The 14,199-nt window shown below is 37.8% G+C and overlaps 1 protein-coding gene and 1 long non-coding RNA gene across 3 annotated transcripts; one reads left to right on the top strand and one right to left on the bottom strand.

Moving 5' to 3' along the window:
- On the bottom strand, nucleotides 1–8,638 carry ugt8 (UDP glycosyltransferase 8). 2 transcript variants are annotated; one of them, XM_077718772.1, is made up of 6 exons: nucleotides 8,323–8,638; nucleotides 5,536–6,365; nucleotides 3,706–3,848; nucleotides 2,834–2,910; nucleotides 2,491–2,710; nucleotides 1–2,419 (listed from the first exon to the last, which is right to left on the bottom strand). In XM_077718772.1, the coding sequence occupies exons 2-6, from the start codon at nucleotides 6,361–6,363 to the stop codon at nucleotides 2,044–2,046; spliced, it is 1,644 nt and encodes a 547-aa protein (XP_077574898.1). In that variant the 5' UTR covers nucleotides 6,364–6,365; nucleotides 8,323–8,638; the 3' UTR covers nucleotides 1–2,043. The 2 variants fall into 2 exon arrangements, with proteins under 2 accessions (XP_077574898.1, XP_077574899.1); XM_077718773.1 differs by having other exon boundaries at nucleotides 8,367–8,637.
- On the top strand, nucleotides 5,228–13,906 carry LOC144198010 (uncharacterized). Its single transcript, XR_013326642.1, has 6 exons — nucleotides 5,228–5,388; nucleotides 5,529–5,622; nucleotides 8,508–8,653; nucleotides 10,030–10,089; nucleotides 13,054–13,140; nucleotides 13,769–13,906. It is a non-coding gene; the product is annotated as an uncharacterized LOC144198010 (long non-coding RNA).
- Nucleotides 13,907–14,199: the final 293 nt, after the last annotated feature.

The raw sequence follows: 14,199 nt of genomic DNA, 5'->3' as shown, positions 1-14,199 counted from the left end.
TTTCTGCAAAGAGTTTTATTCAACATTAGTATTTTTCGTGTGCATTGTGGTATTTACAACACAGTCAAGCAAATGTTGAAAATGACGTAAAATAATTTAATATCCAAACTAGAAGATGAAATGTTGGGTATAGATATGCAAAAAAAAGGCTACAGAGAAAACACAATGGAATTCACACATTCATTTAAAAAAATCATAATAAAAACAATGTAACAAAGTTAGCCTAAAGAAACACAAGAATCAAAACAAGAACTTGGTGGTCTATTACAAATGTAATACTGAAATAAGCGAAAATAATGCAGCTTTATACATTTGATTTCATGTCCCCAGACCCCGTTCATAGCTCGCAGAGCACCTGTTAGCCTATAAACCTGACAGCTGAATGTATTACTGATGATGAAAAAGATCCAGTATTTTTCAGCAGGCTTTTATCGATGTCACTGCCACTCACAGGAGAAAAGATGACAAAAAAAAGCTTTCACCTTTCTGTAGAATGGTTAAATCATTCGCTGTAATGTACTGCAGGCAACTCTCAAAATAATTTTGGTCTACTTGGGATACCAATTAAAACAATGTTATCAAAGTACAAGGTCCTCACCCGCAATAACCTGGAGAACAAAAAAATGAAAGACCTGCAGTATTTATGTGCATGTAGCTCACATTTATGCATTTGACAGACAAACTATTAATCATATTGCTCGATAATTCTCTTTGGATCGCGTGGCTTTGTGCAACTATTTGGAAGCGCTGGGGAAAAGATAAAAGATTTTTTTTACTGCTTATGAAATGTCCAGTGACACACTGTGAAGAGACTCTCACCCTGTTTCCTTACGTTACCAAGTTACTAAGGTGTAATGTTAATTCCCTCATTTAGTGTCGTAACTGAGAGGATCAGCTAAGAGCAGCGTAAGACTGACATCCAATAATCAAACAATTGCTTTTGAAGAAAAAAGTAATTTTCTATGCCCAATGTCTAATCTGCATTTGTATCTATTTAATTGCCTGATAAGCATAAGACCTTAAGTCAACCATTTTCAATCTCACCTCACTAAATGACTATACGTGTGTACATTTACGTCTGTATCCACCAATAAACTAGAACTAATATTAATAATAATAATAATGATTAACGTCTTACTTTTAGCAACTTTAGTCATGTCCACTTTGTCTTCTGGTGACAAGAAAATGGTCTCATAAATGAGCAATTCAACCAGTTATACCCTCATTTACATATATAAATACAGATTGAATAAATAATACATTATAGATTTAGCATGAAACAAAAGAGGGGGGTGCAAACTATCCATGCTAAAAATGTTCCCTACTTTTTCTGTTGCTGCATTTTATCCCTTTTGTGAAGAAGAGATAAATGTACATCCTAAAAGAAATCAACTTTTATCATGTTATTAGATCTATTGTTCTGTTGAACCTGACATAACACTATAAGAAAATATCATAAAGACTATATTTAAGACAGGGATGTTATTGATATAATAAGTCAGTAAATCTTATCATAATTGTGGATAAGGGAGCGAGTCTATCCACCATCATGCTATCACACCAAAAAGTCCATTAAATACACTTTAAATAAGAACAACACATCCATTATTGAGACTCATTTTTACAGTAATAAATATATGTGCCTTATAGGCTGACTTGAATAAGCTTCGCAGTGATTAACTAAACATTCTAAAAAGTTCATGTCAGAGTTAGTAATGTCACTTCATTCATCCCATTGTTAAAAGGTCAGGAAGATGTGTTGGGTAGAAGTGTTTCAACATCAGTGCTCCGATTTGTTTGCAGTTGCTGTCAATTGATGTTAAATTCTCTTAAGCAGACACACAAAGACACACAACACGGAAACATATGCGCCATACCCATTCTTCTTTAGCCTTGTGGCGGTTGTCTTTTCATAGAGACCTTCCAATAGCCTTTTCTAAAAGCCTCCACAAGAAAAAATAATAACTTCCAAAAAAAAAAAAGAAAGCATGGGCTGCACCATAGAGCAACTGCCTCCTAAATCCAATTGGCCATTTGTGAACATTAATTTACCTTCTTCTCATTCTTCAAAATGCCATTGCCTTTGTGTTTACCGTTAGATAAGCCATGGCAGTGTCCGTTGACCATGTTGTCCTCTTCCCTGGAAACGTTGCCTACTTGGCTCTTGTCAGCGCATTTTGCGCTCAGCAAGCGTCCCAAATATCGTAAGACAAAGCAAGAGATAATCAAGGTTGCTCCCACGAAGAAAATCACATCCAGCAAAAAATACTGGAAGAAGGAAATATCGTAAACAGCCGAACGTAAATGGTCAGTGCCATTGTATCGAAGCGTGTAGTTGATCCAGTAGACGGCTCTTGTCACAGGGTGGTTTGGCTGGTCTTTGTGGATAGTAGAAAGGAACGTTGCCCTTTCTCGGTACCTGCAGACAGTTCACGCTTTTTAAGTACTGGAAATGAATATAATGCTGAAGAAATACATTCAGCATCTCACCTCGTTTCATTTATGACGGAGACCAGGGCATTGTAAAGGTCGTTTTCGCTCATGCTTTTCCAGTGCAACGTAATGCCCATACCTTTGGCGGTCACACGTGTCATAGTGTCATAGTGGTCTCCAAACAGGGGCACACCCACGACTGGCACCCCGTGGTACATGGCCTCAAAGATACTGTTTAGGCCACCGTGACTCAAGAATGCCCTTATATTAGGGTGACCTGAGCAAGAAGAGAGCAGAGTTGTTGTTTTTTTTCTAATTTGTCCAATTAAATCTTTGGTTAGTTTGACAACAAGAGGTATGCAAGCAATACTATTGTGTGGTTACAAGATTGTGATCTCACCTAATAGGTCATTCTGAGGCATCCAATCAACAAGCTTGGTGTTGTTGCCAATGTTACTGGGTCGCTCACCAGAGAATCTAATGAAAAAATAGTAGTTAGCTGTTAAAATAATAATAGTAATAAGATCATTTCTATCATGTTTGGGATTGACAATGTGTACGAGGTGCTAAACTTGGAGTTTTCTGATTGTGATTTTATCATAGAAAAATAATAATACTAATAGTTTTGTCTGGGGTTTAAGTCTCCATTCTAAGACAAGCAATACAGACACTTCCGTTCCTCGAAATATTTTCTGTTACTCTTCTGCAAAAATAAGACACTAAGTCACTGTGCTGCCAATCAAGGCCGACATTCATGCAGGCCATTTATCAATGACACGATTCATTGGACTTGATCCTACCCTATCTCGTCAGCTCCCATTTTTTTTCCTTTTCAATTCTCTCAGTTTAGAATAATGCATCCGGGTTATGGCGCATAATTTGTAGGCCGACAAAAGAACGCTTTTGACAAATTGTTGAAACAGTTAAAGGGAGAATTTGAGGCATCGGAAAACAGACCAGCTTGTGTTATATGTTATTGTCGATGAACCAGTAAGTATGAGTCAATAAACCAGTATGAGAGATAAATGATTCCTTACACTGAATCAGAGTTCCACCTTACTCTGTTCACTGCCCAAGCACAAACATTTACCCAGAGTTCAAGTTGAACTCTTTGTTACTCATTCATTTCCAGAGCACACATCCGTGCATGAGTTATCATGTTCATTTTTCTGATGAAATCTGACATATTTGGTTTATCTGATAAAATGTTATGGATAGGGAATTTCGCAGTAATAATTAATATAAAAGTAACGGAAAAAAAGAGTACTTTACCTCCAGATGACTTGCTGGGGAAGCCTAGCAAGCGCTCCTGCCAATTTGTGTGCAATGTCATGCGAAAGGTACTTCACCCCAGCACCAAAGGACACGACAACAAAGCCGTTCTCTGCTGTATCATTAACCCACAGCTCAAACTCCTGTGGGAATACACAGAAAAGAACTCGAATGTAAAAATTCCATTATTTGCAAAAGACATTGCTCTGCTTTTAATGAGTTATTTCTATTTTTATTCTTTTAAATCTGGAACCTTTAATCCAAAGCACACTGTCGCTGAAGTGTGCAATATAAATAAAGCTCTCGTGTTTAACCCATTGCTGCTAAGCAAAATTTTATGTGTAAATCAAATCTAGGGAAAACAATTAACTAAACTGTTTTCAATCCAAATATGTGAGATAGCCTCACTCAAAATTCATTTCCAGAAGCCATTTATTGCTTTATGGCATTATAGTATCAGCACTAATAAAGTTTAGAGTGTTTCTTTATGCAAGGTTTATCTCACTTATATGATATGATGATGTCTAGTGTCATAAAAACCCATTCAAAAAGTTGTTAAAATTTCACCCTAATGATGTAGAAGGGACATGAGTCAATAAAATAAATCTTAACAACCAATAACCATCTAGGTATGAAGGGTGACTGGAGGATGAGCCACTGAAACAATACAAAGTGGTGTATATCCTTTGTAACTATATTCAAGCCAACTAACAGTTATTTACAAAGCTATGTCCTGAAATTATGTTAAGATGACAAACAAAGCAACAAAAACAATGCTTCTGTATCTCACTAGAGACGGAATATATAGTACTGCAGCATCAACAGGACACGGCAATCTGATAAAATACATAGTGGTTTATCTCTGTCATTTGCAATATGTTAACAAGACAGTGACACTGTTCTTTGGTCAAAAAGAGATCAGTGAGGAGCCATGTTTGACTGTTCCGCATGCAACAAACGGAGGTAAATGGTCCAGCTGTGGCAGCTAAAATTGGCCCTGGCACGGAGCAACTGCAGCAGCAACACTGGGCTCTGTGTCCAAGCAGAGCAGTCCGCCTGTCCCTACAAGGAAGCCACAGTGACCCCATAGAAAGTCTCAGTGTCTCCTGGCCTCGTCCAAGAACAATGGCCTTGTTCTCCCTATGCTTGCATTCTAACTCCCTCACATATTAGGACACAATGCTCCCTGTTGGCCAGAGAGTCATTCCAAAACCTCCACGCAGAAGATACCAACAACCCGCACCGTCTTTGTCCAAACCAGCACCCTATTAGTGTTCTATGAGTGTCTTCTCTCTTAGACGTAGCTACTACGTCCATTCAAACCAAGGCTTTCTATCTGGCTGGCTTGAGAACACATTTGTAGGGAGAGGGAAATAGTAATAATGAGTCACAAAGGAAGTCGGATATTATATTCATAATATGTTCTAAAGGAAAAACCTTCAAATATACACAAAGCTTAGTCATGTTAATGTTAATGGTTTTTTTCTTGTTGTTTTTTTTTTGGCCATTTCTAGCTTGGAAACGACAATATAGCCACGAGGATGTACCAACATAAAGAATAAAAAAGGTCATCCATTTTCTGCCAACTCTGCTCGAAAGAAAGCAAAGCTACTAGCATGAAGAAGCATTAATTCCAAGTTTAGCTGCGTTCAAGTGGCTACAACTTATAGTCCGGAAAATACGGTACTAAATTTTTTAAACACGTGCATAGGAAATTGTCAATATGAGATTTATGTATTGTTAAAATGACAGATGCAAAAACTATTGTAGTATTGGCAGCCTACAGTATCTAACAGACTTCACTTTTTGATTTATTCTATCAGCACTCACCTTTGGAAGCGGGTTTGCAGGCCTGGTGAGGATTCCTCCAATGTACACCACGTGTGGTAGAGTTGGTCTGGGGAACTCCAGCGCAAGGTCAGTGCACAGCATCCACATCTGGCTGCCTCTCACCAGCTCAGTCATCGCTACCTGCGGCTTTACTCCATGTTTCCTCATGATACGGTCATACTTAGGCATCACAATAAAATGGACTCCAAAGTTCTCCAAGAGGTAGACAGCTGTGTTTGAGATCCTTTGGAATAGTGACATCCGGTCAGTCAGTAATGAGTTGAACACAGGCACATACGAGAGTGGGGTTGGGGCACCCACTTCTATGGGGTACCACAAACCTGTGCTGAACACGGCATATTTCAATCCCAGAATATGCGCAAGTACAAATCCACACATTTCATTGGGGTCCACCAGCAGGAGATCAAATTTGGCCTGTTTGAGGCGAGCCATGACCTCAGTATTGCCTACTATAGCGTCACAGTTCTGACAGTAATGTTCAAGAATGTCAAAAAGCTCCAGAAATGTGAGACGACCTGAAAAAATGTTGTCAACTTTGGACTGCAGGAAACTTTCAGCTGTGCTGGTGTTGAAAACCCCCGGGTAGCGCTGTAGATTATACTTAGTGGAAGGAAGGACCTCGCGACCCTCTGAGACCAGAAAATGGACCTCGTGGCCATCCTGATGCAAAGAGGTAGCCAATGTCTTGAAGATATACATATGGGATTCAAACAGGGTTGGTGGGACCACCAGGATTTTTGCAGCCCATGATGCACTCAGATTCCACGTAATGAATCCAAGGAGGAGTAGAGATGAATGCAGGAACATGGCTAAAATTATAAAGACATTCATATCAAACAGTGCAAACCAAGTTTGTGCAACACATACTTTAGCTTTGTGTTTTGACTCCTCTAAGTTTAGAATCCAATTCAATTATTCCTCTCATTCATTTAATGATTGTTGAAATGTTTAGAAAGCCATCTTTATATTCAAGGCAAATCCAGTTTTGTTAATAAATGGTAGTTCAGAGAAGATAGTTTAGGTCAGTGAGGTCAAAGTCTCTAGTCGTGATCGACATGACTTTCAAGTTCATTCTGCTCTGTTGGGGATGATACTTTTTAACACTTTTAACTGACACGACAAGGCTGAGTTGGGAAAGGTTTAAAGAAACAGACACGGGTTGTGCTTTGAAAACTGTAACATGAGAAAAAAACAAGAGAAGAGCTTGTAGGCACAAAAACTGCCATTCAAGTTTTTCCAGTTTTTTTTTTTTTTATCAAACTTTGGATATATTTTGGAAAGTGGTGGAAGTATTCAACTTAGTATCAACAATATTTACAATCAGCAACAACAACAAAATAATTTTGCTCTAACAAGTATTCTAAAAGGTTGATCACGATTTATTCTAATTCAGGACATCAGCAGACTTTTTGATTATTTATTTTAAATTGATATACTCTGAATTTCACTGCAAGAGCAAGAATGCAAGTCATATCAAAGGGTGGATGAAAGAATGAATGTGTCTGATTAGGATGAATGGAACGGAGGTTTTAGTATATCACAAGTGACACTGATAAGAAAGCCACATTGCGTACCTCATACATACTGTGTTGAAATATTTGGTTCAGGATGCGAAGTCCGATAAAATCAAATTTTTTGAATAACTCCAAAAGTCACAAGTGCTTTAAGCTGCCCAAGAATTTGAGTAAACATTTTAAACAAATTTCAAACGGGATAACATGCCTTGCCATTTTTTTGTTGAGTCATATAAAATGCCCTAATCTCTTTAAACACTCACTTTCAACATTGCCTTATCCTAACCAAATGACAGGAATTGTAGTTATAAATACGTAACTTTATCTTGGTCACGAATGCAATTCATCGTTTCAGTTGTGACTCCTAGAGCTCATACTATCTGGCTAACTATCAACTTAAACATGAACTGGTCCGACGACTTAGCTGTCTTGCTCCATTGGCAAATACCAACCACACCAACAAAACAGTAGTGAATGGCACTAACTAAAACAATGCACCTGCACCTGCTAAAACTGGGCAATAAAGAGTGACCGAGACAAAATGTTAACCAACATATGAATGAGACAGAACCTAAAAATGACCAATTTCTACACCGACTACAATGTAACTTTGGCATCTTACCACTTGCAACTAAAGAAATATACCAACACATCCCTACTGGTCAAATAGCTTTAATTATATTCCATAAATTATTATGAAATATAAGTAATAAATAAATAAGTAGTCCTGAAACCTTAGATTTTCAGGTAATGACTTTACAATTGGGTTTTTCTGAACGAAAATATCGAAAGAAAACAGAACTCAAAATTCCTACAGTTAAATTTAATAAAAGGGTTAAGTCGACTGGATTGAAAACTGGAAAAACATAACCTCATTCGAGTTTATCATAACACCAGGCTGTCACATAAGGGCAAATGCGATTTTATTTTGTGTTTTAAACAAATACATTGGGAAGGAACACTATAAATAAAACAAATGTTAAATAAACAACTAAAATAGAATGTTTTTACTCGGTATTACAAAAGGAAAAGCACCACCCGGGGGATTTCCCGCATCATTTAAATGCACTTTCTTATGCAGGAGTGGCCATATACGCAAACACGGTCACTTGGTTACGTACACCTGTTGAGCGTTTGGATTGAGCGACTGTTCTCTTTACTAAACAATATGTGCCACGATGCAGCGTTTCAGTTAAAAAATATATAATTTCCTATATTCTATGGGGAAATCTAAAGGATGGGGATAGTTTACCTGTAGTGCGCGACACCTTTCTGCAATTACTTCTCAGATCCTACCTTGGAACTTGAATGTATTTCCAGTGTAGAAGAAGTCAATGCTGTCAATTTTGCTAGTGGAAAAGTTCACTTCGGGTGCCTGTGAAGTGAAATAAAGCTTGCAGCGTGTAAGTGTTAACAAATGGTTATCCGGGCTTGAAGGACGAGTATGAGATGGGCGTTCAAGTGACTGGCACTCGAAGGCGGGACTAAGCACGAGTCCCGGCCCCAGAGAGAGGTGGAAAGACGGGGAGTGGCTGAGAAGGACGCGCTGTGCTTGGGTGGAGGAAAAAAAGACAACAAAATAGGTGAGTGAGTGTGTTTATTGGTTTGTGAAACAGCCTGCAGGTGACTTCTCTGGTGTTGATGGTGTCAGCATTTGGGAGCATCGCTTCATGGGACTATACATGTTTTGTACACCTGGTTTGTGTGTGACATCCCATAATAACTGTTAACAAGCATGAGCAATGGTGGAAGGTCAGGCAGGGCCTTCTCTGCTGGTTCAAACGACATTCTGATTGCAGGTTATTTGTCTGCAATTTTGCTTTATTTGTATTTTTTCACCCTTTGGAGATTATGATTCAGGTATTGGATTGGGTCATAGTGGATCAGAAACTAGGGTAGATATAAATATCGATCATTGATTTCCAAAGCAAAATAGTGAGTTTGTTATTTTGATTTAATATAACTTTATCGAAGTCCAAGGGGATTAGAAAAATGTTTACTGTTGAGAAGTTGAACAATTCCCCGAAACCAATGGTCCCTTTTCACGTTGGAAAACGCTCCCCTTCTGCAAACAGATTCTTATCAGGTGGAGAAAAAGGGAATACTTTAAGGTTTAGTTCATTGTTTTTTCTATTGACACTGGGCTATAGAACACAATGTATACACAGCACATCCATACACACACAAATTCCAATTGAGGCGATTTGGAATGCCTTAGTATTTTGTTTAAGGGAGCACCATGTTATCCTATCATATTGACTATAGTATATCGAATGAGGGCCATTCTAGAAAGTCAAAACCAGCCTTTAACTAAAAATATTATGTTATTTTGCTGATACACCAATTTGCCAGAAAGCCAGTAGAAAAATGGTATTAGCCCACAACCGCAATTTATTGTCTTATATTCTTTATTTCTATTGTACTCATTCCTCACCCTTCCATCCTGTCTCCTATCCGCTCTCATATCAGGTGTGTTACCTGAGCTTTACATCAATATTTTATCAGCTTGGGACACCCAATCTACACAATGACGAGGATAGCTCACAGTGAAGAGTTAACATATCTGTCAAAAATAAAGCTATAAGTATATGGGTGCAGAATCTGTTGAAAAGGAGGGGGTAGCAATACTGAAATAAAGTACACACATTCAAAAGCAACTAAGAGGTGAATGTTGGGTGGGGTAGAAAATGCAAATTCAGTACTATTTCTTTTGTTCAGGTGCATAGGGTGATACTGACACCCATACGTTCTTTTGCACGATTGGAAAAAAAAACCTGCATGTTCAAGAGGGCACCAACCAAGTTACATATTTTGCTTTGCATTTACTGAAATTGATTCTAAATGTCCATATAGACTATATTATTTTAGGTCTCTGGTTATCTTCAGTGAATGACAAACAAGACCATTATTCCAGATAAGAGTCTTTGTGTATTTAACTTATCTTAGCCAATGTTTACAGGAATCCGGTAAAATGCTGCTACTGCAGGAAGAATATCTTGAGTAGGCAAACACTCTGAAGGTAGGTTAACTTTCCATTTCATTCAGATACTTCACAAGCACTTCTGAACAACATTAGGCACCAATAGTTATTTTATACAATTTGTAGCAAGGAAGATATACCATGTTTTTACCTATAAATAGTCCATTTTAACTACATTAAATGTAAATGATGCTCAGCAGATGTAGGCTAAAATATGATTTCATGTTTAGAGACATCTAACTTTAAATACCTCTCAAAAAAGCTCACTTCCATTTTTTTCACTACTGTACTGTATCCCAACCATTGTGAGAATAAGCTGAATGAATACTGTACTGTAAAAGAAAATTATATTCTTAACAGGGGCAAATTGTGTAATGATAAATTGTGTCCGCTAGAGGGAGAGAGAACACCTTGGCAAAAAGCTCAGCAGCAGTTATCCTCCTTGAAATATGCTATTTTTATGTCAATTTCATCCAGAATTAGGTATTTAGAAGTAATATTTGTTGAATTGTTGTTGTTTGAGCACCACAACCCTTTTCAACCGGAGATATTTAAAATGGCAATTCAGTAACCTGATGTACAAACTGTACCGCCTTGGTTTTTACTTTTCACATCATGACCACCATATATGATAGCCATGTCAATTTGTCTGTTTTCATTCCTAAAAACATCAGACTTTCACAATTAAGTAATTTCCTAGAGTGATGAGTGTCCAGGTCAATACATTCAGCCATCAATTCTGTAGTTGAGTTCTATTGTATTTCTACTCACACACCCTCCATAGCTGTCTCTCTGGCTTATTTTCACTCTTTGGCTATGCAATCAGTTGTCTCGGCCTTGGCCATTTTCTTCCTGTCAGCCTTATCACCTATTTGCAGTTTCCTCCATTGTCATTACTCTGTCATTAGCCCCCGTATCCTGAGGCTGAAACACAGACCTTAAAGCCACAGCTATGCCTGAAACATCTGCATGTGTAAGATAACCGTCACCTTGCTACCTACATAAAACAATGTCCGACAACAAATGCTCCTATAGATCAATTTTTTTGTTCAAAAGACCTGTATTTCCATAATACATACAGCATTACACTGAATCAAGCGTCTAGAGAGGCAAGGTGAACTGACCAAGCAAGTAAGAAATATTTCATGAATTTGGATTAAAAATGTATCACTTGCCTTGATAAGACTTTAACTCTAAATTCTGAAATCAAACGAAAGACCAATGAATTGAACATAAAATTGCAGCAACTATTGGATTCACCATCTAATTTGCAAATAACATTGGAATGTAATGATTCATGCATATACCCATAGTCAACTAAGCCATTTAATACTTAAATATACCTGTCATCATCATCTACCGGTCTCCAAAGCGAGAAATAACAATAGACACAAAGTGTTACGTCAAATATTATTGTGTTAACCTTTATCTTCTTGATAAGATGTGGTATTTTAATAAATAAATACTCAGGGATGCCTAAAACTATGAAGATATTATTTGAAGAAAGACATTGAATTTTAGACCTTTTTGCTCAACTATATAAATTATAGACTATCAGTCCAAATTCAGACATTCTAGGAGCATTTAAAATCCACATAATACACTCAAAATAAAAATAACATGCTTTGTTTCCATTTACCAATAATGGTCTTGCCAGTATAGATTTCAATTTTAGTGGTTGTTCCACTACAATAAGCTTTCCCCTCATTCTCAAGTGATAGATTTTTCACTTTTTTTAGTCTAAATGCTCTCAATTCCCCTCTCTTGTTACTCTCATTTTCTCTTCCCCCACCTTCTCATTGAGCAGGTGCACTGGGACAGAGTCACTGAGCTGTGAAATCTTCACTCCTTGAGACACATTTCATGCCTTTACCATCAAATTGAACACACACACACACACACACACACACACACTAGATGTCGACCTACTTTCCTTCCATGATTCTTATCTTATCTCTTTAAGCGTGCATTTGTGTAAACAAGGTATAGAAGTTTGAAACTTTCAGGTGATATTACCACACAGAGTAAGAAATAGGAAGACTAATGGAAGACATTGTATGCGTGTGTGCTTGTCTCTTCATCCTGACCGCATCTACATCTTTAATGGATAATGAATAATGTAAGAGGTCCAACACACACACTTACAGACCTTTTTTAACTTTCCAGTTCGACAAATGTCATCCACACCTTCCTTCAGAACCACCATTATTACAAGTTAGGTCGTTGTTTTGTTGATATGAAATATCACAGCAATATGTCAGGTTTTTATATTTCCTGTGATCATGTTGCATATTTCCTGTCAGAATAACGAGAACATCACCTTAGCCCTTTTTTTAAACTAGTGTGCATATTAGATACTGACATCTTACAGCAGTTTAGTGGCCCACCCAACCAACCAGAGCACCTCTTATGATTCAGTCATGCATGCTTCATAATGCTTTTTTGACTCTCATCTTTCCTATCTGAACCCTGTCATCATTCCCACATGCCCACACGCACATTTATCTTTGTCCACCGCCTCTTTGTGAAGATGACTATTTGAAGCACCAGCCAGGGATGACACAGCAAACTGTACATGCTGATTTTTTTTGACCCCTTAGACCACTGACTTAATAGCAATTGCTCATTTCATTTGTTTCTTTTGTCTTCATGCCCAAAGCTACAATTGCTACACCTGTCAAACATACAAAAGTAGAGGAAAATTGAGCACTTCACAGAGTGCTTTTGATAAGTACTCTTGAAATGCCACGGCATTACCTGTGTCCACAAGTCAGCAGGCTTCAGCATACTGAAGTATTTCCTGTTGGATTCATTATCAAAAGGCACACTGGACAAATGTGAAATGAAAATAATTTATATAGGCACAATTATTAGGTAGCTGCTTAATATTCCTATGTGAGAAAATAAGTCATATATATTAATAAATTCCAACCTTTGCTACAACAGCGTGAGAAAGATATGGCAATTTTTTCCATTCATTTTCTGAACCGCTTATCCTCACAGGAGTTGTGAGGGGTGCTGGAGCCTGTCCCGGCTAACTACAGGCACCAGGGAGGTGAAACCCTGACTCGATAGCCAGCCAATTGCAAGGTTCGATATTATTTTATTATAATAAATCAAACCTAATTGGATTTTAGGCTTATGTACATCATTAAGATATATTCTGACTACAACAGAGAGGTTATATATTTTCTAAGGGTTTTAATGAAGTGTTTTTTTTCTTCATTCTGGTCAATTCTGTTAAAGCAACTATGATACAAAGCACTGCTTAAATTCACGAGCTAATGACCTCCCTTTTTAAAAAAAAAAATAGCTGGGGAGCATAAACACGAATAGCAGCATCATGTTACCCACTGAGACAAATCTCTTTAAATTGTCATAAGGTTGCATTTTTAATTATATATTAGACATCAAAACCGAGTAACGGTTTGCATTACTGAGCCTTCCTCTGCCAGGAATAGGCTTAAAACCCTCATGAGTCACCACTACCAAGATAGTGTGTTAATGGCTTTGAGCAGAACCAGGGGATCAAGAAAATGACACCAACACAACCTGGACTCTTGTGTAAAAGGCATGATTGAACTTAATGATACTTCATCCACAAAGAAGGATGGCAATTCTGAAAAGCACTGCATGAAAACAACAAAAAGACAAAGATGGTTTGCTGATTTACTACTAAAATGATGTATATATTCATTTCTTCTTATATTTGTTACAGGCTCTTCCCTTCCCCTGGCCTGGGCCCAGGTGCAGCCACAATCCCAGCACGGGTGTTTTCAACCAGTTAAAATACAAATCTATCAACAGTTTTTAAACAACCAGCCTGCAATGTCACACACAAAAACATGGCCTTCAAGTAAGTAGTTTATTTTAAAGTCTTTTTTTGCTCCAAGATCTTTTCAATGAGCAATTATGTAATGATATACATCGAACTAGACTGTACATATGTGTGCGGAAGGGAACAGGGGTGAAAATCCACTCTCGAATCAGGCTAAAGCTTACTGTGGATATGCCAAATTCATACGTGCCTACTTAAGGATTTCAACAGAGGCGGAGGATCAAAATGGTATTATCGTGCGATCTACCGGTAGATCGCGATCTACGTAATGTGCACCCCTGATATACACACTGCATCCCCAACCACGCCCA

This window comes from Stigmatopora nigra, chromosome 6 (genome assembly GCF_051989575.1).
Source record: "Stigmatopora nigra isolate UIUO_SnigA chromosome 6, RoL_Snig_1.1, whole genome shotgun sequence".
In the NCBI taxonomy this organism is placed as follows: domain Eukaryota; kingdom Metazoa; phylum Chordata; class Actinopteri; order Syngnathiformes; family Syngnathidae; genus Stigmatopora; species Stigmatopora nigra.
The sequence above is the reverse complement of the archived record's forward strand: the minus strand, read 5'-3'. Positions and strand labels throughout refer to the sequence as shown.